The following is a 27,884-nucleotide window of genomic DNA, read 5'->3' as shown; positions in this document are numbered from 1 at the left end:
GCTATAACAGCACAACGTTGTTATTTCTTATTCACATCATGGTAATCACTCATCTTAACTTCATCTAGACAGGCTACATTTCTTTAATTCATTGGAAAGATCCTAATTAACATTGCTTAGCTTTTTATTACTAAAAAAATTAAAAAAAAAAAAACAAAAAACTAGAAGATGCCAATAAACATCTATGTGCATAACCAATTGAAGTTCCCTCATTGTAATTCTACTTCTTCCATTTGAAATTTGCTTTCCAAGAACACTTCAGTAACCCCCATATGAATGGTATGTTGCCCCCCCAAAAAAAAACAGCAGGTTGAAAAAAAGGACAAAAATAGGACAAATGTGGGGTCAATACCACAAAGCTGTCTGTGTTTTCTAATTAAGATATGAAAGATACTGCTCTATCCTATACTGACTGATATACTGAGCAAAGCCCCTCAACTGATGAATGCATGCGCTTGCTTACCCCAGGCTGTAACCAGCATCTCACAGTAGACGTACCTCTGTTTCAGTGCATTTCTGTATGTACCATCTCAGAGGGAGCAGTATAATGCAGATCAATGTTCAGCTTTCCCTGGGTGACTAAAGCCTGCATCTCACAGGTCCAGCAACTCAAGAGGAAAACTGCTCACGTGCCTTTACGTCTTCCAGTCAGAGCCCATTCATCAGGGCAGTGTGTTTCACAGGCACAGCAGGAATTAAACTTCCCCCAGGTGCTCATCACACCTTCAGGTTCTAACACCAGTTTACCTCCCTTGCTACCCACACATGGGACTGTAACCACTCGTATCTACGAAAACGCAGCCTAAATGAACTGAAATTGAAGTTCAGACTCTGCAATGAGAATAATTCTGATGGACTGATAATGTACAGGATTACAGAACTGCAGGAGTGGATATCAAAGAACCTGTGTGTTTACACATTACAATGTTTAGATGGCAAACCAGATGAAATGCAGGCTGTTGTAGATGTCAATCAAGACAATCACTTCAGACTTCTCAAATACTTTTTTTTTTTTTTTTTTTAAGAGTCAATGTCATTAAACTACATGTATGACACGGAATTTTATTAAGTACTAACAATGTCCTGGAAATACAGAAATCAATACCTGCCTCAGAGAAAGCTTACAAGAAGCTAGTACATATTCAAAAGCTTCCAAAGCTACAAGCCCAGCTGAGAGGCTAATCAAATGTTGAAGAATATTATTTGTACAAGCAATTTCCATTAAAGGATTTAAGCTGTTCTGAAGAACCAAAAGTACTAGAAAACTCACCAATACCTGTTCTTAACCTGTATTTCTTACGTTAGTAACTTAGAGCACCCAGTGACTCAGAATTCCTTTATGAGAATCTGCCAGACAGAAGGAACAAGATTCCTGAATTGGGAAACAGGTGTCACCCAAGAGTACCTAGGAAAAAAGGTTTTAGAAAAAACAATATAGTTTATAACTGCATCTATAAAATTAAACTAGGAAAAGCAGTGACCCAGAGATCCAGAATGTGTTTATAAGCCTTTAATTTCAGGCCACACTGGAACAAAAATCATGCTGAGGATGGGGACAGTGAGTCCAGTGTAAGAATGCCTTTCTTAGCCTTTAGTTTAGTTCCCATCCTGTTAAAAGGGTTTAATCCAGTCACAGGAAAATACAATATGACCAATAATGAAGGTTAAAAGAGACACTAATACCAGAACGCCTGTGCAAGGTTTCATATTTAAGCTGTTGTTTCAGTAAAACTGATAAAACTTCCCTCTGCAAGCCTTAAGTTTCACTCACTTTCAGAAGAGTCTATTTTATGAACTCCTGATAAAGCTGTACTGACAACAGATGGAAACTCTCTCACTTCTTGGAAACTTCTCTTCCAGCTCCTTCCACTTCTTTCCTACTTGCACTCTGGTCACTCCTGCAATATACCACCTGCAATACTTCCTCCAAATTTCTCCATCATTTCCTCAGCAGTTGTCTTTGATTTCCTTCCTTTCTCTTTACATCTTCTCTGCAGGAAGTCACACCTGCAGAAACAATTAACCCCTTCTGCTACACCGACAACTTATAAACACCTTTCCCTCCTTTTTAGTGTACTACTCCCATCAAGAAACAAACTCCCATCAAGTTTCGCGTATCTAAAGAACAGCTTATAATGGACTTAGCTAACAGAGTTCTTAATAGCAGTCAGTCTTCTTAATTGCACTCAGTCTTCTCATTTCACCAAGCACAAAAGATTTTTCAAGGCCAGAGAGAACTAAACAGAAATAATCTTACTTATCAAAAATACAGATGCAAAAACGGCTTCCTGAGACAGTCACTTTCACCATGTAGTCATTTTCTTTGTATATTCCAAACACTCACTTGCTTCCCACTGAAACTGATTACATTCACAGCTCAACACACCCTTTCTACGTTGATTTTTCACGTAAAACAGATGATAAAAACCCCACAGATACAAAGATTCTGGTAACAACAGAAACAAATCCTCACAGGCAGGTGCACTTTAGGCAGAGGTCACTGCAGCCACTACTGAACGTTGCAAAGGGCTAATTGTGTACGATGAAAAAAAGCTCCATTTCATATTATGTTCATATTATTGGGTGTAACCAATAATAAAATGTTCAGGTTTCTAAGGCTGCAAGTGGTATCAGAATTTAATAACTTTAAGACAGTGTAAAATACATACCAACGGATAGCTTCTCCACTAGGAAGCTAATAGCCTCAGTACTTAGGGACAAAATATAATATAAGAATAAGAAATAGACATGAATTGTCTACATAAAGGAGCATTCATTTCAAGTTACTGCATTAATTTCAAGTTACATAAACACTTTAGATTCTTAAAATTAAGTCCTTACCTTCCTAAGATAAGGCATAAAATATACAAGATAGCCACAAATTGAAACTGGCAGGAGGTGGTGGTCAATTCAGCAGCCTAATTACAAGACAACTCCTCCTTAATTAAGGATGCAACATGAATGTCTTTATCAAGGAAGTATCTCAGCCTCTTTATTTGTTTGAACCTACTCAGAGAGTTAGGGGGGAAAAAAAGTCAGCTCTAGTTGCAGGCTGCTTTGGACACACGTCTCTTATGCATAATTAGGAAGGCCTATTCTTTTGCAAGAAAAAATGGACATTTTAGAAAACCTAAATATAGTTATTCCCTCTCATATACACGTTCACCAGCTTGTTAAAGAAAAATAATGCTTTACTACAGGATTTTTCAAGACGAATATTATGTAGAAAGATCTGACAAACACCTTTGAGATTTCCAATCCTGATTTGTCTTTCAGGAAAAAAAATAAATAAATAAAATTAAGCAACGGAGTGGTAAGTATTCATCAGCCAATGAAGATAATCCCTTTGATACCAGCAGGTACAGCTGACATTAGCATTTGATTAATACATGTAATCAAAACATTTTCTATGCAAAATATTGTATAGCAATCATACTGCACTCATACTGCTAATAAGCAATTCTTCCCTAGGTCGAAGAATACTGAAGTAAGGATTCAAAAAGCCTGTGTACTGCTAAAATTATATGAATTTCCATGAACTTTTCTTGTTAATATAGTAGAGGTCAGAAAAGACACTGCACTTGCATGATTTCTAGCCTTAATTTCAGTCATATTGCTTTCTTCTGTTCTATGTGTATTTCTATTTATATATTTGGTAATGGCATTTAAGTATACTCGTATGAAATTTTAAAGATAGAATCCACTCAAGACTTCTCCCCCACTCACCAACCAACATCACTAGCCACACATACTGCAGAAAAAAACATATGCACCATGAATTCGTAGGTTTTGGTGGCTAAGTAAGCATGGACATTCCTATAAAAAGTAAGAACAAGTTTTAACAACCTTTCAGTGTTATAGTAGCCATAGCTGTTCAAGTACAGAGAGCAATACTCTGAATATGACAAACACGCTGCTCAGATTAGAAAGCACTTGCAGCATCATGCTCACAGGGCCTCTTCCCACCTCTATCCTGGAAAACAGCGACAGCTCCACCTGCTTCCAAGCATGTGCACGCTGCTGGGTGCACATATGTGGAGCTGCTGACCACTCCCGCTCCCCCCTGACAATTGTTAGCTTCAGCTTATTTGTGGGGGGGGGGGGGGGGGGAAGAAAAAAAAAGAAAAAAACAGTCAACCCAATACAATTATTTTCTCATAGTTTTAACTAGACAAGAATCAGCCATAATTTCAAATCAACAAGTAAGTGGAAACTTAAGGTCAATGATAGCATTCTGTCTTTTTCCCCAGGGTAACTAAAATCTACATCTGCCTTTTTTGTTCTCGTGTGTCCCTGCTTGCAGGGGTTCAATGTGCATGAATAATTAGATAAAATACATCAAATATCATCACAATAGTTACTTAGCTGTCATTCACCAAAGTATGCTTGGCATGGTTGACTTGCCACACATTCCTTGTACTGCACTGATCTTCCAAACAATGCTCATTAAGCTCACTATCTTAAAATATTAATATTGAAAAAGAAGCTTTGCAACGTTGTATAAACATCTGCAAAACATGCAATGAATCTTTCAAGAAAGTTCACAAAACAAACACTCTCTGAGGAGCATTAAGTGTGTATTTTTCTTCTGTTTCAAGGAAGCAATATAAAGACCGTACAGTGTTTATTCAAATAATGTCACAGGCTATACCCCATGCCACCACCCCCAGCCCAAACAGTTGACGTTTTATCAGCTCTGCAATGTCTGATCTCTCTCCAAGTCAGACAGGAGATCAGAGGATTTAGCCTGTATTATCCTTATAAAAACCACTCATAAAATACTGCATAGAACATATACCCGTGAATCCAATTTAAACCATGGCTAACAAAGCACAAATATTTATTGTAAAGTGTAATAGACTATTAGGAAAATAAAGAACTTTAGATCTCTTTGTTGTTTCTGTTCACCTCTGGTGATAATGAAGATATCAAATTCTGGAACTCTACCAAACAGTTGCATTTTATTATGAACACGTATGATTTAAGTACTGCCAATAAATTCCATGTATTTAGTTCTGGTTGACATTTATGATGTTACTTAAAGAATAATAAATGCCTCAACTTGAAATATACACACACTTTTTTAGGAAGTGAGCTACATATCAAAGGAAGCATTTAGTAAGTTGGATGAGAACAAATATCTTTTATCATCTAGAGAGGTTAATGAAAGCTGTTATTGCATTTTCTGAGTTTTTTTTTTTTTATACTGCAGACAAATATGACACAAAAAGAGAGCATTTGCTATCTAGAAGGGATCAGGGCAGAGAAAGTAAGTTACAACACAATACTCCCTACGTATCTTAATTGCTGTTACAATGTTTATCGTTCGTTTCGCAGTCTGCACTGGACAATTTAAAAACTTACTGATTGAATTACTTCCGAAGCGTGCTGCAGCACACTTGCATTTCAACCTTTCCTGCAAAGAGCGACTGCTGCTGTCTTACTCTGGGACATAAACGCGGAGCACGACATGCTCGAAAACCACCCTGCTCGCTCAGATTCACCTCGTGTTTCCTCCGACCTATTTCACAGTCGATCACAAGTCTGGCACACACGATAAAGGGGGGTTAGAAACTTGCATTTAGCAAGTTTCCTGAATTTCAGCCACAACAAGGAGAGATGGGGGGCTGTGCGGCAACTACCCCTTGCAGGAGCTGCTGGCTCCCGAGCTGTGCCCTCATCCCCCGTCCATCCAGGGCTGGTTCTCCCTCCGGCACACTGCTCGGAGTCCTGCATTTCACGTGCAATGTGCCGAACATAAACAAACCCGGCCCCACACGGGGCTTCGCGCTGCGAAAAAACAAGACTCATTGACAAGTTTTCCAGGAGGGAGAAACCAACAGAGTTCCATTCAAGAAAACTGAACGTTGCAGGCATCTTTCCAGGCTCTACTGAACAGCTCTCTCTTCAGTTTAAAAAAAAAAAAAAAAAAAAAAAAAAAAGTAGTTGCTTAAATCCAATCAACCCCAACCTAATGTTAAGTTACTTGGAGTGAGGAAGAGATGGCTAAGAGGCAGAGAGAGAAATCTGCAAGGCAGAAGGGCGCATGCCACTCAAACACTGCCAAACATCGGTACAAAATATCCCTCAAAACCTGATTTTGTGTTTTTCTTTAGCACCTTTTTGTCGACAGAAAGCAGGGAAGAAAGTGAAGTGCCGAGCAGCTAGCAAGCTGTGGTTTCTTTCTCTGGTGAAGTCTGCCAGAAGTGGAGGAGCTGGGCTTTGGAAAAGAGACAAGGTAGCTGATAGCTGAAGGTGTTTGTTTGTTTAAGGAAAAGGGGCTACGCTTTAATATTTAAGATCGCATGGAAAGCGAGCGAGCCCTGTATGCTACTGCAAACGCATTGGTAGGATTTAGCTCCCATACAGACCAAAAGGGAGGGTCAGAGCGGCCGTGCAGAAACCCAAGTTGAGAAACGAAGCCCCGCTGAGGAACCACTATTTTCCTCCATTTCTTTAGCGGGCGCCTGACAGCAGCGAGCACCCACTGAGAGGCCGGGCAGAGCGAGCGGCGCTCACCCCTCGGAAAGTTTCTCCCTGCGGTTTCGGAGGAAACCTACCTGCTCCCGGGAAATGCACGGCAGCGAGGGCCTCCGAAACATCTTGCTGCTGCCGTAGTAGCTGACCGGGCTCTCCCCGAGGGACACGCAGCTCGATCTCCTCCTGGGTCTGATCACAGGCACTTTCTCCTCCCCGCTGGGGAGCCGCGGGTGCTGGCGATGCTGCTGCTGCTGTTGTGCCCGGCTCCGGGCCGCCGGGACACCGCAGCAAAGGGCGAGCAGGCAGCCCACCGCCCCCACACAGCCGGCCAGCAGCGGGCGGAGGGCCGGGGGCAGCGAGGGGAGGCTGCCGAGCGACGCCAGCCACACCAGGCTGGAGAAGAGCAAGACGAGGAGGCGGCGGCGGAGCTGCAGGGAGCTCTGCAGCAGGGTCAGCGCCGCCACCGAGCTCAGCACCGTCAGCAGCCGGCCCGCCAGCATCTGCGGCTCGCCGGGGGCCCGGGGCTCCTCCTGGCGCCCCGCGGGGGGCGGCAGCCACTGCAGCGCCACCAAGTCCCCCGAGTAGCAGCACACGGGAAGAGCCAGCAGCCACCAGCGGGGCGCACCGCCGCGGGCCAGGTGGCAGGTGAGGAAGAAGAAGGCGCAGGCGATGCTGAAGAGCGGGCTGAGGCAGCGGGAGAGGCTCAGCAAGGCGTGCAGCGCCCGGGGGCTCCTCCAGCCGCCCCCGTCCTGCTGCCCCCCGCCGCTGCCCCGGCCCGGCAGAGCCAGCAGCGAGAGGACGAGGGCGGCCAGGGCGGCCAGGCTGAGCAGCGCCCGGCGGCAGCAGCAGGAGGAGGAGGAGGAGGAGGAGGAGGAGGGGAGCAGCAGCAGCGAGAGGAAGCTCCTCGGGGGGTCCTGCCGCAGGGGGGTCGCGCAGCTCCTCACGTAGCCGTTCCGCAGGCTCTCCGCGCCGCCGTCCGGCTGCTGGCAGCGCTGCGGGGCTCGGACGGCGCCGGGACCGGCACCGGCACCGGGACCAGCGGCGGGGGCTTCCCTCTCGTCCCTCATGGTGGTCGGGGCAGGGCGCGGGTCGCGCTATCGGCGGCCCGGCCGCGCCGCCCTCAGCCGCGGCGTCTCCTCCGCGGGCAGCGGCGGCGGCGGCCGGAGCATGGTGGGGGAGCGGCGGGGAAGGAGAGAAAAGGTAACGAGCCCCGCTCGCCCGCTCGCTCTGCCCCGAAACGGATCCAGCGGGAGGGGCTCGCGGCCGCCTCCCAGCGCTCACCGACGGCAGCGGCCGCTGGCGGAGCCCGGCGGGGGCGGGGGACGGGGGGCGGGGGACGGGGGTGGGCGAGGCCCTGGGGCGGCCGCCCGGGAGCGGAGGAGCCCGAGATCGGCTCCGGGAGGCTGTGAGGGAGCCCGAGGCAGGTCCCACGCACCCTGAGAGGAGTTTGGGGGCTCCCCGAGGCACCCCCCGAAGGGAAGGCGGCGTGCAGGGAGCAGCCGGTCCCGGTGCTGGTGCTCCCCGGGGCCGTCCCGGCTCGTTCAGCGCTCGGGAAGGGAGCAGGAGGAGCGGGGCTCGCTGCGCTTCTCGCAGTCCTGGTTGCCAGCCCGCAGGGCTCGTTCAGCCCGCGGGGGGAAGAGGAAGCTGCAGGGCCCGGGCCTGAGGGCTGACGATGAGCAGAAGCCGTCCAGCGTGATCGCTTTGACAGCGCCTGCAATGCGCGGTGACGAACAGAGTCGCTTCTGTACGTAAGAAGTTGGAAATAAGCAGCGGTTTGTGCTTCAGAAGGCAAAGCAAATCGGCGGAACTTCAGTGCCGTCACAGGCCTCCCTCGGTCAGAAACACCTCCTACGCGCTTTCCCCCAAAAAGAGCAAAAGGAATTCTGTCCTGTCTTGCTACGCTTACAGCCGCTATGATGGCACAGATTCCTCGGTTAAAAGTTTTCAAAAGAGAGCATGTGAATTTCCTTCTGGGCTAATAATCCTGCATTGACTTTAGCTCACATGCTACTGACATCAGTTAGCCTGCGATCAAGTGTACACGTGAATGTTTTCAGGGCTGAGATGAATCTTGCTATTTTGCACAGCTCCTTCACTTTTTAGATTCAGCTATAAATAAATGCATTCCTGAAACACTTCGTATTTCACAGATACCGTAATCTTCATATAAACATCATCCGTGAATATAAGCAACTATAACAGCGGGCATTGGAAAGCGTACAAAGGAAGAGTACAAAGATAGGACATCATATGACCCCTTAATACCCCATATGCAACCCACTGTGGCATTAGCGCTTTCTGAATCAGAAGTGGTGTCTTATATTTAACACAGTCCTCAGTGCATTTTTATTCCATGAATTTGCACAACCAGTTATGTATTCGTTTACTTTTAAGTCCACGTTGGCTTTTGGCATCTGCCGTGTACTGCAGGAAGGAGGTCCTTACTCTGTACAACTCAACTGCGTTGTGTGAAATGGTTTTCGTGTTTGCTATCTGTCTTAATCGATCACAGTTCCTATCAAGTCATCTTTTTTCTTCAGTTCGTGATTTTATATCTTTCCCCAGGCTTGTGAGTCTTGTGTTTTCCAAGCAGAGGAGTTCTAGTCTATCTGATATTTTCACATGGTACAGTTCCTCTCTTTATTCTGTACTTTGTCAACACTAGCATAGGCTTTTGCTGACGAGGAAACAAGGAGTCACGCACAGTACTCAAGACACGAGCAGATGGATTTATGCTGAGCCAAAATGATGGTTTTCGTGTCATTATTGATTTTTTTCTTTAAAATGCCTGTAGTCTTGTTTGTTTGTTTTGTTAACGAAGAAAGAAAGTGGATTGTTGAGTGTTGTTCTGTTGAACAAACATTGAACATTGTTTTCATGGCATTAACTATACAGATGACAGGATATCATTTCTGAGTGTTAACATCTACAGCTGACAGATAGTTTTACAAATCAAAGATAGAGGTTTTTTTTTTTTCCCCAGTGTACTTTCTGGTTATTTACCATAAATTTGACCTGCATATGCATTTATGAGGCTGCAGATTTGCTCAGCTAGATTTATTTTTTCTGCCCTCAGTAACTTAGCATCAACAGCATACTCCACCACCTTACTATTTATTTGTCTTCGGATCATTTATCATGAAGTAATTAGCTTTTAATTCAATGGTACATTTGTGCAAAAACACCCTGAAGAAATGTCTTCACGGCTCATTCTATGGGAGAATGTTTTTTTTCTTTCATAGCATCCCTGTTGCCTAACAATACTTGTCTTAGCGTGTTCATTTGTAAAAGGATATGACTATTAATAGATCCCCATCCTGAGCAATTTACAATCTAATCATGAACAATTTCAGCGTAAGGAAAAGTTAGATGCTGTCTTACTCAAGCCATCATTAGGAGCATTAACTAAAGTTCTTCTTAGGAGAGAGAAATTTTAAGGGTAAAGAAGTACCTTTTCATTTGTCCACTGGTAGGCCAATATTCCTTGAATACAGAAAATGTTGCAGTAAAAGACAAAGTATTTAAGTTGTAGTGAAGACATTAATTTCATGTAATTTTTAATTACTATTTTTTTTGTCATTTTACAGTTTCACCAACAAAAGAAAATAGTGTAGCAATTCTGTTTTTTTCTTAAGGTACTGTATGATATAATACCTGTATCTGCTTAACAGTGGCTTTTGCTACTACTGTGCCTCTATACATACAAATGTCTTTAGGTGCTGGTTTGTAAGTTTCTAATGAAAATCAGGCTATGATATTTCAAAATAGTTACTGTTTCATTTGTCTGTTCCCCATTCCAAGCCATTGTAACTGGAAAGAACAGAGTATAACCATAAGTGTTGTCATTCAAAGCTGTAATTTTGGCATCTTTGGCCTGTTTCGCTTCTTTGACCTGCACATCCAGAACCATCTCTAAACTTTACCTCATCCCTTGGAATATTTTTAAGTTTTAATCATTCCCTCCAGTCTGTGCTGCCCTTTTTTTTTATTGGCCATGTCCTGGCTATTGTGCCCTGTAATGTTGGAATCTGGAAAATTCCTGCGCTGTTCAGAATTGCTATGGTTTTTACATGTGAGTACCTTTATTGTCTCCTTCTTCAGACACATCATATACAGAATCTGATCCTTCCTTCCTCCCTCATCTAGTCCTGTGATTCTGGTGAGTTTCTCACCCTGTGGACAACTTTGTTATCTGTTTAATAATATGGGATGCAGTTGCCCAGGTCTTCAGGAAACTATTTTCTGCTTTCTCTTGTATTAGCATGGAAAGATTAATCAAAGCTTAAGAAATTATCTTCCAAGCTTGTCTTCAGGCCTTCCATGGTGTATTCGTCAAAGTGATAATAGTTACATCTAACAGTGTATAATCGTACCCCGACTGTAGACCTTGCACTTTGAACATGGGGAAAGGGTTTACTATTATGGTGCCTAACTTGGAACCTTTCACAGCAAATTATGAGAGCCATCCGTGCTTTCTAAATCCTTTGCGTGTTTCTATTACAAAATTGTCTCAGTGATTGTTGATAGCTTTCTTGAGGACTGAACTTTATCTTAGCCTACGTATACCTGTCATACTTAAGCTTCATTTTGAATAATGTATTTAGATGTACCGAATTATTTAAACAAAGTATCCTTTGAAATTGGAAGCAAACACACAAAAAATTAAAACCAGCTACATGGCTTAAATAGCTTGGCTTTCTAATTGTAATCTGGGTTCATTTGCTTAGAGATTCTTCTGTATAACTGAAGAATGAGTGAACTGATGCCTTGTTCAAGGAACATATTGCTACTACCTGAATGCTGGTGTAGTGTGAGTGTGGTTGAGAAAAGAAGGTGGGAACAGAGGATGTGTCTTCTGTTGGAGCTCTGAGCTGGACGGCTGTTACAATTACTGCTTTTCTTTCTTTCTTGTTTATGAGGAAGTTGTCTGTAGGCTGCAGTAATCAGAAGTGAATTGGGCTTTTGCAAAACATTTTTTTAAATTGTGTGTAACCAAAACATTTGTATGAATCCCTGCTGTCTTGTAAATGCAGTTGTAGATGTCTTTGTGGAAATGTTAGCTGTATTTTGTTATTTATTTCTTTGAACATTAGACTTTTGTTGGGAAGTTAATTTGTAAATTAATGCAAAGACAGTTAAGGTGGTGTAAGCAGTAATTGTATCTACCTCAGCTTTGTTATCAGTTTTACATTAGACACTTAAATAAAGAAATGGCGTTACTACAACCACAATCATTTAGCAAAGAAAATAAAAGAAATACCATACCCCCAGAAAACACATGCATACTCATACAAGTGCAGTTCCCTTAGGGAAATCAAAAGGCTTAACCAAACCTGAATCAGTGTTTGGAGAAACACCAGTGCTGTGTGTTACCATTCTCAAGTTGTCCTGAGGCAAGCACTGTGGCTGCTCTGGGTGGTGAACTGGAGAAGCGTGTGCTCCAGCTCACTGAGTGCTTGCAGCTGGAGGCTTAAGGATGCAACTAGGTGCTGGATGATTTCAAACATATTTGTGTAATGTGCTGTCTTTTAAACACAGGATACAAGTATTTTAGAAGGTGATGTTGTATGTCTTCGGCACTAAAGGCCTAGAGAGATCTGCAGTGGTTCACAGGCAACCAGATATAATGGGAAAAAAAATGAATGAAGGATAGTCATGCAGCTGCTAAGTGGAGAAAAAACGACAGGAAAAGAGTCTTCTGGAAGTGTATTTACTATGCATGATGTCATTGTACTTGCAGTGAGAAGCCGATGTATTTGTCATGTCTAAGGGTGAGAAGAGAGATTCAGTTGCATTCCACATCAAGCAAAGCAGTCAGGTTCAAAGGTAAGTCACAGCGTTGTGATCTTCAGCATATGACAGGAAAGACCAAGTTACTACAGAGAGCATCTGTGAGTTTAACTTCTCAAAAACAGACACGTGACAAAGAAAACTGGAAAGAAGTTGTGAAAAAAATGTTCCTTGTATGATAAGATGTCTCTAGCAGATACAGCACTAGTCAGTTTTAAAAGCATGGGTGTTCCATTTTCACTGGAAATGTGGAGCTGGCGTGATAGGGCATTGTTAGATGAGACTTCCTATTTCTGGAGATGGAAAGTATCAGAACATCAGTGTGATGGCAGGCTCCGAGATATAGCTCAGCAGTGACAAACCTGAGGAACAATCAGTGCATAGAAGAAATACTGCATCAACCTAATTAAATATTCTAAATCTGAAGAAAAACTAGGAAAACACATCTTTATCTTGTCTCTATTTTTTTTTTTCTGGTGCCCATTTAAGTAAATGTAAATGCCTTTGGTTGATTCCCGCCCCCCCCCCCCCCCCCCCCAAAGTACCAGTGATTTTAGATGCTTGTTTCCTAATAAAAATGATGATAACAGGCTATCAAGTTCAACAAATCGCTGTCAAAATTCTGCCTTTAAGTTCTTAGGGAATTGCACAATTATATGTGGTACTGCAGTTTCACATGAGCTTATTTATTTGGAAAATAGTTCAATTTGTTGATAATAAAAATGCAGAAATTTCTCAATTAAGAAACTTTTGACAGGTTTCACTTTCTCAAAACTGAGTAAAATTTGTCATCTTATAAGCAAAATCGAAGATTAATAAAATAGGTGGCTTCATATGTAGCCTCTCACTATAAAAAGTTTACTTGATGCTACATCATATTTTACTATAAAATCTACCCATTCAGTGAAATAGCATTAAACTTAAGAATACACAGTAATATTTCTATGGTAATTCATTCCCTTACTTGCTAATTGAAATTTCTCTCTTGAATTGAAATAGAGGCATTTGATGGACTCCACTCATTAATGCTGCTGAAGATTAAATCTGACTGGGGAACTGGTTTGGTTTTTCCAGAGAAGTCTGACTTTACACATGAGCATCATATGCGTAAATATGTTTTGAAACAGATCAAAATCAGTCTAAGCCTGGTCATTTATTGCAGGTGGTGGTGGTGATAAAAGCGAGCTGAATCGTTCAGTCAGCTTCTCTCATTTCCATGTCTTTTGGTACCCACTGTATTGACCCTAAATCATTGAGACAGGTCCTTGTTAATTAGCATTCATTAGAATTCTGTTAAATTGCTAAAATCACATTATATTGTCAGCAGGCATAAAACAAACCAGTAAAGAGATTGTGCTCAGTTGTACCTCTTCAGAGCCTGGCCTGTGTTTCAGCATGTGCTCGAGTATCAACTGTTTGCTTGGCTGTACTGTAGCATTCAGCTATGTGTAGGAAAGCCTTGCAGGCATTAATGTATTCAGAAGTTCATTATATTTAATGCTCTCTTATGTAAGTTGTTGTAAATGAATTTCCAGAAAAAAGAACATGTAAGTAAAAAAAAAACTTTACATTTCTCCTTTTATGAGAAAAAATAACAGAATCCTGTAATGGTGATTGCATAACTATTTCTTCTGGAGATTCAACTTGAGATTAAAAAAAAAAAAAAAAAAAAAAAAAAAAAACACACACACAAAGGCAAGTTTATGCAATTAAGCTGATTAGCTCATTAATGTGGAAGTATTTTGTCCTTCTAGCCACAGAAAGAATTCAGCTGTGTAAAAAAGCAGACAGGAATAAATTGTGGCTGGAGACAGAAATTGTCTGGTTTTAAAATGATAAATTTGTGTTTTGTGTCTGTCCTCTAAAAGCTAAGTGATGCACAAGCATTTCTTAGGTTAATTTTATTTTGATTAATTGTTAAGACCAAATAGTTCGTTATACATAACCCGAAACTTATATATTGTCTGGGAAGTCATGACACTCAGTGAATGAGTTCTCATTTCAAACAACTTGTCTTGGCAATCTTGCCTATTTGCATTTAAGTCCACATATTTAGCTAAAAGTTACCTTTCTTACTTATATAATCCAACATGACTGTTTAGGCATTCGTAATCAATACTGTGTACAATTGCAGTAATTTATCAGCCTGCTTTTAGCATCGTAACTGAAGCTCCCCCTCCCTTTTCAGCAGTCACAATTTCTGAACACAGAAAAGCTTACTTTGGGCTTGAGACAGCTCAGAGCCTGAATTTACCACATCAGAAACTGCACACCAAATAAAGATTCGTAATGCTTTTGTAACTTCGAAGGGTTTGCTGCTTTCTGTCCCATCTGCGTAATATAGTGATGCATCGTAATTATTTCCAAACGGAGGGATTGTATTTAGTTGTCAAAGGCGAACATGTAGGTGAAGCAGATGGCAGTTTCACAAGATTGAGTAACAGATAAATCACACGATGATTAAATCCAGCTGTTTTTCTGCTCAAAACTAGTGCCTATTACTTTTACGAATAGTTTTACAGTAAGAAGAGGAAGAACAGTTGGATATGAAAATGTATTTAAATGTTTCCAAGATGGTAATTTTTCTTAGGTAATGCTCCAAAAGAGTGAATAGGAGCTTTTAGAAAACACTGCTAATCGCTGTGGGGTTTACCCAAGCAGCAAAGACCAGTCAATGATAAAAAATACTCTCCCCTATTTTTAAAAACATGTTTGAATTGACTGTAAGCAAAAATGAGAGTACGCTATGGAAACTTGTCAAATTTTGAATCTGTAGGTAATGCAAGTGTATTAACTTTCAGTTGACTAATTTTTATGTGCTTATTTGTAACTAGAATGTGTCTGGCATACCTGGGTACAAAGTAATGATGTAGAAGCAATCGGTTGTGCACCTGTTTGATCTTTCTTGCAATGAAAGAATAATAATTGACCCGCAAACGCAAAAGCAACACATTTAGAATGGTTCTTTTGTTGCTTTGGAGGTTTTCTGTTTGAATTACCAACAACCTGAGAGGAAAGGACGTTGGAAGAGAGGGAATTGGCCACAGCAATAGGTTTTACTGGAGCTGATCACTGAGACCCAGAAGTTTACATTACGATATCTTTGCACTTACGTTCGATTAGTAATAACTAGTTAGCTATGACTGATGCTTAATATACCAAACTCAAACACTCTGTCAGTAAAGAACTATGTTTAAGTTTACATCATTAACTGATTTCTTATTGCAGTATTCTTTAAACCATTCCATAATGATTCCTGCTGTGATTGTTCATGCAAGAGTTTATGGAGGCATGGAAATAAGTCCAGAGAGTGTTTTTGAGACCTAGAAACCTGTCTAGTTTGGCCTTGGTGGCATTTTATTTAGATTTGGACAAAAATGTCAAATCAATTGCAAACTACTTGAAAAGCACGTGCCTTACTTTATCAGAACTATTATCATAACATTGGTCATGGACTGAATTACAGGGATTTTATTTATTTAGCATTCAAACATTGTTTTTCCAGAGAAATAGATGTGGTATGATGAATTTCACTGACAGTCTTCCCTAGCAGTGATCCACAACAAACTGCAGTGCAACATTTACTTGATTACTTGTACTGCTATATTCAAAATGTCTTTTTTAACTAGAATTATGTTTATTTAATATTAATATTAGGGCAATATGTTGCTAGAGAAAAAAAGCATAATGAACAAACATAGCACAATTAGTAAATGAAGTGAACGTGTGCCCTGTGTTAACCTTCAGTTTTGTTTACTTGCTGATTTTTAAAATTTGCTGATTTATAATCAGTTTCTCTGGGAGTGCTGTTAATTACAAAGAATCTATAATTCCTAAGAATTACTGCTTAATATGCTAGCACGTGCTAGATAATAGTTTGAAAGTTTGTGATTCCTGGTCATTTGTTTTTTAGTACTTAATTCTTGTAAGGCTTATTGCAGTGTAGCAGTTTGCTAACTGTAGGTCTCACAGATGCAGGCAACCTCTGGGATTTAAAACACTACACACTGCTTTCATTATCTGATGTATAAAAATGCCAAAACAGCTATGTACCTGGGAGTTAGCCAAATACCAAAGAAGCTGAGTGACGTACTTTGACTGAAGTTGCTCACATCATGGGTTCAAATTGCTGCTATTAGTTCTGAGGCATTTTATGTTTAAAAGTGAACATCAGATGTAAGGTATTGCTAAAGGTTGCGTTTAAGCTCGATTTTTTGTTCTTTACTTTTGGTATAGTTTACTCACTGGGAAGTTGCTTAAGTAGCCCTATTAATTAAAACATTTTGCATTTGGCGTGTTTGCTTTATTTAATGTTGAAATTGAGAAATCTATTTTCTTCGTGTAAATGTAGTTTTCCTTGATTTATTAACGTGTCCCCTTCCTATGTGATTGCCACATTTTTTCATGCAAGTTCTGAAAGGGGTAGAGGGAAGAAGTAAAACAGCATTCCTATTTGAAGGAAAAGGTTAGTTAAACTTTTAATGCTTTCTGATATATTAGGGGAAAAAAAAATCATTTTCCAAGCTCTGTTTATGCACTATATAGTTTAGGCTCTGCTTTCCTGGAATTTTTAAAATGTGCATGGAGCAGTGACGGTGTTAAATGAAAACCTGGGATAAATCCTATTCAGATATCTCCGCAGCCAGGCCTCCTACACAAGTAGGTCTTCACCAGATGTAATGCTGTGATTCACATATTTCTGAATAGAATAACTTTGAATTGGTGTAAAATACATTAATCTTGCATGGATATTAAAGTAACTGAGGAGTATTCAGATTTTGAGGTGAGAGACCTGATTCTGTACACTGCCCAGCAAAATAAAGGAGCTTTAGAGAGGACAGGCAGGAATGCTGCTTTAGCAGATGTTTCTTATAATGGTGCTTTAGGCAGTAACCATCTAGAAGCAGGATCATGCTTCTGAGACATCTAGCTAAAAGTAGTTTTTAATAGCAGATATGGGAATTTATTGGCATGGGACATAAATGTGTATAATCATTTATTTTACTGGATGTGAGGTAGTGATTCCAGTTGCCAGAGCACTATGCATTAAGTACATTTATTTTGTCTTTTTGTTCATGTAAAAGATTATTAAACTATTTCCATAAATGGGCATTAGTTATTTACGGTGTCTTTATGAAACCTTTGTGAAATCAGGCTGTGCTTTACCAGTTACTTGGAAAGTTAGCCTTACATGACACAAAGACTTGCAGAAATTTTAATATAAGTGTAACATCAACCTGCAGAATCAGGTATGTTCCATGTATTAGAACTACTTAATCACTGGACAGAGTTCACAAATGCAAGTCCAAATTATTTAGACACAGAACGCAAACAGTATATTCCAGGACTGGAAAGCCTGTTGTTCTGATAAGAAATCTGACATCTTTTTCTGTTTCTCCCTCTGATTGCTGACCAAGACCTTAGTACCTGGCAGCAATGTGGGCCAATGTGGGCTGCAGGTTTGTCAGACCTGCAGCTTCCTACTGCCTGTTTTCCAAAGAGAGCTCTAACACCAGAGTAATGTAATGTCCTGAAGGAAGATCTCCCCATGCTCTAGATCTTCACAAACCCCTCAGTGCTGAAGTACCATCCAAGGCTACTTCTCTGAGAACTCCTGAGTTACTTGTGCTCTGCAAAAGATTTCAGTCTCACTTAAGTTTGGAACTGACTTGTGTTCTCATACTATTTTCACAAGATCTTTGAGCATCTTTTGACCTTTATCTGCCTAAAGATACTGCCTAAAGATTTTTGCCAGAAGCTTTGCCTAATGTTACTGCCTGATTACTGCCTAAAGCCGCGTGCAGGAAGCTGGGCGCTCTGATTACTGAGGGCAATGTGTCATCTACGAGAATCCTGCAAGCCTTGCTTGACGCAGCGGGGACAGCAGCCTGTGCTTTCACCTCCTCCTTATTTCTTAGGCAATTTCCTTGGCTTCTGTGTTCCCAGAGAGAACAAAACAATTATAAAGAATGATTCCTTAGCAGCCGTTACAAAGGTACACACTAAAGGGTGTGAGCTGGAACATCTTACCAGAAGCAAGCAGAAGTGGAAGGACTATCTGCTCTTCAACTGGTCATAAACTACAGGCTTGTGGCTGAGTCTAGGCAATATCATTACCTAATTACCCATTCTTTAAGGTCTTTGTAACAGATGCTTGCTTTCTTGGCTAGAATTTGTCCTCGGGTGACTTGAGATCAGGGAGCTGTGCTGTCCTCCTGAGCAGTAAAGCATCATATGTGAGATGTTCCTGCTAGAAATTTGCCTGGGTTCTTGAATGAGTTGGAAAAATAGATTAGGTCATTTGAAGCATCCGTATCACAGGCAGGAAGTTTGGGAGAGTGTTCTGGGCACCTCTCTTCATGAATATGGTTAACCAACACTGACTCTTTCCTTGGACATGAATAGGCAATGCCACCTCCAGAATGTCTTCCAGACCTGCTGCTTATTCAGCTGTTAAATGAGACAGGCACGACCACTTCAGCCACACGTTTTCTAATCTTCAGAGTTGTTTCGAAGATAAAACGGTTATTACGTTCACATTAATAGCTAAAGCTAGCTGATAGTAAGCAGCACTTATTTATGAATCTGCACTAATGCCAAAATCTACTGTCTTTCAGTCCAGCATCCCAAGCCATTGCCTTCACATCAATATCTTTTAAGTATGAACATAAGGCTGACTTGACATCAAGATTTCAACTTCTCTATTGAATTCAACTTCATTATTGAAATCTTTTTTTTTCCTTTTTTTTTTTTTTTAATGCCCAGAGACTATTTATTTGCCCATCAGAGAAATACTATGATTAATAAAGGAACAAATAGGAGGCAAACGTATTGGGCTAAGTAGACTTAATTCACCATGTGATACACAAAAAAAGTCAATTTCCCTGTCCTTGGCCTCATTGTCTGTGCTTCCTGGATGGAGCTGGGTTCCTCTGGCAGCTCAGTCTATCTGACAGCTGTTTCAGCAGGGCACTTCCAAGCTGGTGGCTTCTTTGGCTTTGTTGATACTGTAGAAATTGTATATTGAAGGGTTTGTAGTTTTGTCTCTTTCATGAAGCAACTTTCAAGTACGGTCTGAACATCATAGTTGTTTCCTCTGTTTCTGAACACTTTTTGAGTGGTCAGAAATGGTACTTACACTTTCAAGTGCTTGTCAAATGTTTGTCACAGGTCCTTCACATCTTATGCTATTGAGATATTGGGAAAAAGTACGCATTAAGAAAGTAAAAGTATGGAAGAATGCACACAAAGCTAGACTTGTGTTAAAACTTTTTCCTTAAAAAGTTACCAACCATACTGACCAAAGTTACTGACCATAAAATGGAGATATGCATGTGCAGCAATGCGACTTAAGAAATGACATTTCCTGATCTGAGAAACATTCTGTGAAATTCATGGTCGCTGGACTTGGTAGAAATGATAGCATACTGCATTCCTCCCTGGCTAGTAACTAGAGAAAGCTGGTCAATTTGATACCCCTGTCTGCTACAGGGGACATAAACCACTCCAAAGCAATGAAGCATTGCTGTCATTTTACTCATAGGCTACAGTTGCAAGTGTTACATTCTTAAAACTTTTTGTAAAAATGCAAATATGCATAACAAAGTTGTTTTTCTGATATTTTAGAGTTTCTTTCCTTCTTTATGGTTTATCAGATTTAGGCCAAAGGACTATTCAGAGATTTGTTTCCGTAGGTTGAAGTCCAGGATATAGTTTAATCCTTTAAATTCATAATGTGAGTGCTTCTGGTGTGAAATTTGGAGAAGTACACGCATACAAACTACGTGTCCCAAGTATAATTAAAACCATGGCTATACTGAAGTCAGTGCAGAAAAAAAAAAAAATCATTGTTCATGATATGAAGATTGTAACTTAGAAACTGGATTTTAAAGCTGAAGTTGAATATATTTTGAAGAATAAAATACCTAAAGAAATGGACGATGAGTGTGATTAGCTTTAGAAACATGTTGGTGTCACATCAGTGATATATAGCAAGCCTGTGAATACTTGGGTGAAGACTGGTAATTACTGATTATGAAGCAGCACCAGGGCATACTTAAAATTGCATTGTATGAATGTTTTTTGGGGTAAGATCCTAAACAAATTAACGTAATGTTTTGCTTTAGTGGTAAGAATGCTACTTTGAAGAAATAATGTGTACTGAATATTGTATAAAGTCAGTAGTGAGAATACATTTGCTGCTCACTGAAACCAGGAGGTACTCAGGACTTTCTGGAAACTGTATCACCCTAATGTGTTTTGAGTTGCATAACTAGAAAGTGATAACCTCAGTCACAGGTTGCTTTTCAAAATCTTGAGGCACATGCTCAATTTTCAAGCTCAAAAGTATCTCCCTGCTTTTATTAATCGCTATATGATAGTTGAAAGGGTCTATACAAATGCAAAGATCTTCTGATTTTCTCATTTTGTAAAATTATTTTCCCTGTTTCAAGTATGGAATCTTCTGTTTGTCTGAAGAATCGTTCATGTTGTTATAATGATGTGATAAGAACATCTCAAAAATGTTTTAGTGCTAGAGAACCTGTTGTGAATGACATAAATAGTCACAAATTTAGCTGATTTATAGCTCTTAAAATCAAAGCCAGCTGTGCAGATGGGTTGACTATGTTAATATGCTAATATTAATATGCTAATAACTATTGCAGAGGTTTTTAGATACTCACTAGCTGATTTCGAGACAGGGTTATAATAAGACTGGAATTAATTTAGAGCTCTTCAGGCCTTTCCCTGCATCCTTCCATGGACTGGGCTTAGAAGCCAAGGGTTGCACCAAATACTTTGGATTTCGAACCACCCTTACATCAATGGAATTTGTTCACAATTTAGGCATGCATGATGCACTGTCTGAGCTCAGTCATCTGCAAGAACAATGGAAGACAATGGACGTTATGCTGCCAGAACCTATCTTACGTTTGTCAGGACAGGCTTAGGTTTCTGTTCCCTTTGCTGTTAGTTTTGGAATATATGCAATAAAGATGGCAGTGCCAAACAAAATTTGTACTATGAAAACCAGGGATATGAATGACAGCAAAGCTGTTAAAATGCATGCAGCAAAATTAGGAGCTTGGCAAATGCTAGAAAAAGAAGAGGTTGATGACAGCAAGATTTTTTAAGACTAAAGCTTACTCAAACATCTATTTTTTTTCCTGCATAGTAATTCTGTATTGTAGTCATTCCTAATCAAAAACCGAATCCATGCTATGAATGGTTTGAGTCACTTTTTGAAAAACAACCAGAATTGTTGCCTAAATAGTGACTGAAGGTTACAGTAAGTTCAATGCTCCTATAGCACTTGAAAATGCCTGTAAAGTTAAGTGTCATGCAAATCCTTTAAGTCTTGCCAGGAATGTTAAGTCATTCCTCGGGTGGTCTTTCCTGGTTTTTAAATTATACAAAAAAAAGCATAGTTTAATTGTCTCTGTCAAATTTATTTGTGTATGTGAATGCATTTCCATTTTTCAAGCAGAAAATTTTGGCAACAATAGATGAGTGCAAAAACACTCTGTGAACCTTTCATTGTGCAATCCATGTATAAGTACTCATTTTAAAATATTTATGGGATGTAAATGCATAACTAAGAAGGTAATACTTTGTCTAGCCATTAATTTAATGTGACAATAATGTCTGTTGTAAGGAAATAGGATCCATTAATGTTCTCATGGATTACAAAGGATTTCTCTCTGTCTCTGTATCACTCTGTGATTTCCAACTTTTGCTGACAATTATTTCTTTCACAGGTAGAAATTTTGAAAAATTTCATCATTAATATAACTGACACAATATTCATTCATGAACTCGTGTAATTCATATATGTCTGTCTCAGAATGTTATGTATCTACTGTTGAATGTCTGACAGATTGGTTTTGATTCAGTTTTATTCATAATCAAAAATCCAAAAATGAGTCAACAGCAGCAATTTATATATTTGAAATAGCCTATTCACCAATATGCATGCTGAAATTGTGCTTTTATGCTCAGACCCTCAAAATAACTACTGTTTTTTCATTGAAATAAAAAGCTTAACAGATTTTTGGAAAAGTAAATAAGGTGTTTCATAATACTCCCGTAACAGACACCTGAAGAATTATCATCATCATTTGATGACTCAAACAATACAATATACAGAATTTAAATCACACCTCCTAGACTAGCAAGTAAAGTAAACTAGCAAGTAAAATAAACTAAAGTAAACTAGCAAGTTATAGCTCAAAATATATATTTTTATTATATAATTAATGTATGTGATAGAGAAACCCTCACTGGGCATGAAGAAATTTCAAGACCAAGAAAGAACTAGCAATAACATCTGCATGAATTTCAAACTAAATATATTTTAGTTTGATTTATTCAAACAAGAAGTTACAAATCAAAACTATTCCTATGATCAACATATGCTACAACAGCACTGCTGTGTCGAACCTTGTTCCCCAAGACTGGACAGAAAGAACCAGACTCCTTTCTCCTTTATGCAGTTCTCTTAACACATGGATTATTTTATCCTGCTTTCCAGATTGCTTGATCGTTCTCAACCAGCTGTGGTGCTCAAACAAGCTTAGTTGTTCTGAAGGTTTTCCCCGAAAAGGGCAACTGATGTCAGTTCACAAAAGCTAAGGATTTTTATAAAAATAGGAATTAACTTCAAAGTCTTGTATTACTAACATTTTTCACGACAGAATATTGAAGTGTTTTGAATTGGTCAGTAGTTTAAAACCATTAAAAATGCCTTTGGCAACATAAATGCAAGGCTCTCATAGAGAACTGATGTCTCATAGAGAAATGATGTCTGTACCTCTCCTGAGAACTTGCAGAAGAATAGGAAAGGAATTTGGCATCTTTTGTAGGGACAAGTCATTTTTCCTATTTACAGTACTGAATGCAAAGTGATTCATTCTTTTTTTTTTTTCTTTGTGAGACCTTTGAGATCATCTTTAAATAATTCTAGGGTCAAGTATGTATGTTTATAGCAGCTGTCATAAATATTTGCTGTCAGTCTTAACCTAGTTGATGGACATGTCATCATACTTGACTGTCCCATACAGATGCTTAAAATTAAGTAATTCTAGATGTTATAAAGTAGCCATTAATGATAGCCATTAATAGCCATAAATTTATTAGCTGTATTGCTTCCAAGTATAGACAGTTTGCAGTTTGCATTGTCAAGAGAGTAAGACAGCTCTCAAAAAAAAAAAAACAAAAAAAAACACCAAAAATCAAAATGTACAGTCCTGAATGTGTTGTGACAATATCCAATTTAATCTTAAGTAGCCTTATTTTGATAAAACATTCATGAAGATGGAACGTTGGCTTCACATTTCTGTCTAAATAAGGGTATTTGGGGCATTCTTAAGGCCAGTGTTACTGCATATATTGAGATCCAGGTTCATGGCATTAAAATCAAAGGACAAAAATCATCAACTTGAGAAATGTAAGAGTTTAATGTGAGGTGATGGTGAATCATGGTGACTTGAGACTAAATTAGGCTTAAACGTAATCCTACTAAATATGGCATATAAATTAAAGGGTCTTCTACAACATGTGATTGCTATTTCTGCCCTGTGTATTTGTAGACTACAGTGGATAAGATTTAATAGGGGAGTGAAGACTACTTTTCAAGGTCTGTTCATTTTCCTGATTATCATTTCTAAGAGAGTCTTGTACTCATTTTCAGAAAAGCGTACCCACCATTTCATATATTGGCCTAGGTGACTTGAGTATCAAATGTACTTGGACCATAGGATATAAAAAAAGATCTAACTGTACAAATAAAATTCTTCCTGTCTCAAGATTTTGTTATTCTTATTTTCTTACAACATCCCACATTTCCCTTTAACAGGTGTAGCACTGTTACAAAGCCACAACAAAGACTGCCTAAAACTTTTTGTTTCATTAATAATTTATTTTTTATTGTTTGTTTGTTGTCGTTTGTTTGTTACCTAATATTTAAATTTGCAATGGCAAAATGGAAAGGCAGCATGTGAAACAGCGGTATTTTGTAGCTTCTATTGGTATGCTGGCATACTTATTATAGAGCATCAATGTTATTTCATAGCAGCTTCTAATATTTTGTTTCCACGTGTTCTTGGTTATGCCACCTGTTGTAGGAGTGGTCTGTCACTTTGCCTGGCTCGTGACCTTTTCTCCATTCATTTTCTTTAGCTAAACCAGTACCTTACAAGTCTCCTGAGGCTAATATTGACCACTTATTTCGCCCAGTAATAATAATCAAATTCCCAACACCTACTAGATATTAAACAATGGTTTTCATTATTATTATTATTTGAGGAATATTGAGATTAATTGATAATGCTCTTATTCTTATATGTAAACAGCTACTTACTGGAGAAAGCTGTACAACACAAGTCATGAAATGCAGGCTAAGGAAATTAAAGTAATGGATTTGAATCTTACAGTGGTACCATTCCTACCTGTTAAATGGTAACAGCACTGCCGTTTGCCAGTAATAAGTCGTCCATCTGCCAGGAGTGGCTCCATTATCTCCCTGTCCTTTCCCCTTTTCCAAGGGGATGAAGATGCCACCTTAATTCAGTCTGTCTCTTATTTTAGCACAACAGTTTTCTTTCCTTTTTTTTGCAGTCTGCCATCCCTACACAGCACAAAATGTGCAGATGCTGGGTGTGTTACTGTTGGAGCCAAAAAAAAACACACCGTAAAACTACAGGATCATAGTACTCAGCAGCACAATGGTTAATGCAGATTGATCATGAGTGGTATCCCAAAGGTGGACTTGGTGGAATATCATTTCCTCTAATGAATCAGCAGTAGGGAGGGCGTAAGTGCCCTTCCCTTTTAGTTCCTGTATGTTAATCTCTTCAGAGCCAGCCTGCCATTGCTCAGATGTCAGATGCTGTTTATAACTACGTTGGGAATGTAACAGAACAAAAGAGCATCATTAATTTCTCTTGAGACTTTATATGCTCATTTTAGGTTTGCTGTTTTTTTCCCTGCTGCAATTGATTCAAATATTGTATCAGCAGTTTTGCAAGGTGGCCTGAAAAGGCATCCTGTCTATGAATTTGTCCAGCTGATCTTTGAATCTGTGACCAAATTGTGTTCAGTTGCAAGCATTTCCACAGTGCAGGTATTCTGTGTCTCTGTAAGTATCCTTGTCTTTTCTTGAACCTGCTGCTTTTAATGGCACCCAATTCCAGCATCAGAGGAGAAGTGAGAAGCACACATTTTCCTGCTGTGTCAATCAACTATGCCTGCATTGCTCTAATCTTTTGGCAAGGATTTTTATCTCCTATGAAGCTGTCTAAAACTGTCAGATCACTTCATGCAGGCCACTGTACACCATTAAATATATCAGGAGTGACATTTTCCCAAGTGCTGAGGTCACCACCGCACTTGTCCATTGCTTAAACTTTACTGACACCATAATTTAAGGCCTTCATTCAAATTTTCGTAACAACTTTAGATGACTGGAAAACCACAAACTTCATTCATTTCAGTAACTGTTTGTTCAGTAATATGTACATTTGGGAAAAATATATATATACATATATATTTTTTGGTTTGATAACTTTGTTAACTGAAAAAGAGCTATTTGATTTTGCCTTGCTGATGCCTTTCTCTCATTTTTGTACTTTTAAATGGTAGTGCACCCAAGATGTGAATAGAAATAAACTGCAAAAGCACTGGAATTGCACCTGCTTGTAAAGGGCTCAGACTGAGCCTAAGGACACAGGAGTACTCAGAGGGAAGTGAATGACTTCCTTGCCCTCTAAGCACTTCCTGGTTCGTAGAGAATACTCCTGTCTCTAATAACCTCCTGGCGTTGCTGCCTTGGGAATGTGGTAGCAGTTACGCTGTCTGAAGCACTCGGGGGAGCAGCTGAAACTCCATCCAGTGCCGGCCTCGCTGCTTTGCCCAGCTCATCAGTAAAGGAGGGAAAGAAGCTCCCGTGCAACACTTTTCACTGCCACAGTACTTGAGCCAGTTTGGTTTTGAGGAATTTCTTAATAGCTGGACTTCATAGCTTGAAGTTTTGGATGTATTTTTCTATCCACACATTTAAAAAAAAAAAAAAAAAAAAGCAGGAAAATGCTGAAGTTGCAATTTAATGTACCTATGTAATAGTTGATATAGCCTCTAAAAATTCTTCATTTGTATAGATTTCCTCTAATTCTCTAGTGTGAAGTTTTAAAAAATCCTGCCTCTTTATTACCAGAAATGTGGTTCCTAACATTACTTCCTGTTCTTATCAGTATATATACAGAACAATAGAGTCTTGGCGTAGTTTAGCATTCTATGAAAACTAATATACTTTTGCCAAAAGAAAGGAAATATCTGTCTTGTTCCGTTACTGCAGGTGGAGTAAGCAGACCTTTCGGGAGTCACTTATTGCTGTAAGGAAGTTGTTACAGAATGGCATTAGAGCAGAGACTACAGGAGTATTTGCTGAAAGTTCACTGTAACTTGAAGGCTGGTAGGCTCACTTAAAATGTTTATATATCCTGTTTATATATCAGTGTTGAAGAAAGAAAGTTATTTCACATCAAAGTATTTTTTTATTATTATTTATTAATCACAAAGCTTAAACGTAAGTTAGATAATTAAAATCAGTCTATTTAGATTTCTTTTCTAGACAACACTGTGATCCTCTCCAATGAAAAGTTTTGTACAAATTCACCAGCGCTAAGAGAAATGTTATCGTTGGTCCCACAAGAACCAAAAGGTACACACGCAGTACGGGTTTGGTTTGAGTCTTGTGATTCCAGCACTTGTTGAAAAAATAAAACATACAAATATGGTACCACCTGATTCTTGTTTGTCTTCATGCTTGAGTCCTCCAACCCTACAGAGAAGTTTTCCTAGTAACTTTTTTGTAACTTTTTTTTTTTTTTTACTCGCTTTTCAGTTGCAGTTGTACACACATCGTAACCATCCAAAATAAGAGCTCTGGTAAGCAATTCATTTCTGTTAAACACTGTTAGTTTTCTACTTTTAGTGTGAGAGCAAAAAGGCCCAATTAGAAATGTAATGGCATCTTAGCTGGAATTCAGACACAGTGGCTACACTTAGTGTGTCACTAAGACACCCCATTTTCTAGCATTATTCATAACAGTGCTTGTCATTTGGCTGTTATATTATTTCAGAGGCTTCCTGTACTTTTTTTTTCCCAAAACATAAGAGGATATCCAGGCTGCTGGAGCTGATTAACAGTGGCTGGTGTTTTGTTCCTACCAGCTGTTGTTGTTGTTGTTTTTTGTTTAATGTTAGCTATTTAAGCTTATGACCTTTGTTAGCATGGATGCTGTATGAAAATGTAATTGCAGATTGGGAAGCCCAACACGTTGTACGCTTTGTGCTTGTGATAAAAGGGCAAGGGCTAAAAATACAGCTTTAAAACGGGCTTCTAGTGACTTCAGAATAAGTAGCTCTGAACCCTTTGGTCTCCTGAGGCAAGATGTGCGATTTGTGCGTTCAGGACCGTGTTTAATTCTGTCTGCGTGGATAATTCACACCCTGGCTTCAGGTGTACAAAGCTTGGCTTGTTTCTGTGCCAGGCCAGCAGCTCTCACTGCTTCCAGCCTCCTTTCAGCTCCAGGAGCTGGGGTTCTCCCCATCCTTTC

General features: G+C 39.6%; 1 protein-coding gene and 2 long non-coding RNA genes across 3 annotated transcripts in view; 1 reads left to right on the top strand and 2 right to left on the bottom strand.

Moving 5' to 3' along the window:
* The window catches only part of PDE3B (phosphodiesterase 3B), an 87,097-nt gene extending 79,403 nt beyond the window's left edge, over positions 1-7,694 (bottom strand). Inside the window, exon 1 of the mRNA XM_084520337.1 lies at positions 6,561-7,694. Within this exon, the coding sequence (XP_084376463.1) occupies positions 6,561-7,547 (987 nt within the window). The 5' untranslated portion in view covers positions 7,548-7,694. The remainder of the gene's footprint in view (positions 1-6,560) is intronic.
* On the top strand, positions 5,963-27,072 carry LOC311437302. Its single transcript, XR_014693395.1, has 4 exons — positions 5,963-6,073; positions 22,724-22,841; positions 25,237-25,405; positions 25,909-27,072. It is a non-coding gene; the product is annotated as an uncharacterized lncRNA (long non-coding RNA).
* LOC311437303 lies at positions 10,388-26,001 on the bottom strand. The gene is made up of 2 exons (XR_014693396.1): positions 25,896-26,001; positions 10,388-25,395 (listed from the first exon to the last, which is right to left on the bottom strand). It is a non-coding gene; the product is annotated as an uncharacterized lncRNA (long non-coding RNA).
* Positions 27,073-27,884: the final 812 nt, after the last annotated feature.

The sequence above is a fragment of the Aythya ferina genome, assembly GCF_964211825.1.
Source record: "Aythya ferina genome assembly, chromosome: 5".
NCBI classification, from domain to species: Eukaryota; Metazoa; Chordata; class Aves; order Anseriformes; family Anatidae; genus Aythya; species Aythya ferina.
The sequence above is the reverse complement of the archived record's forward strand: the minus strand, read 5'-3'. Positions and strand labels throughout refer to the sequence as shown.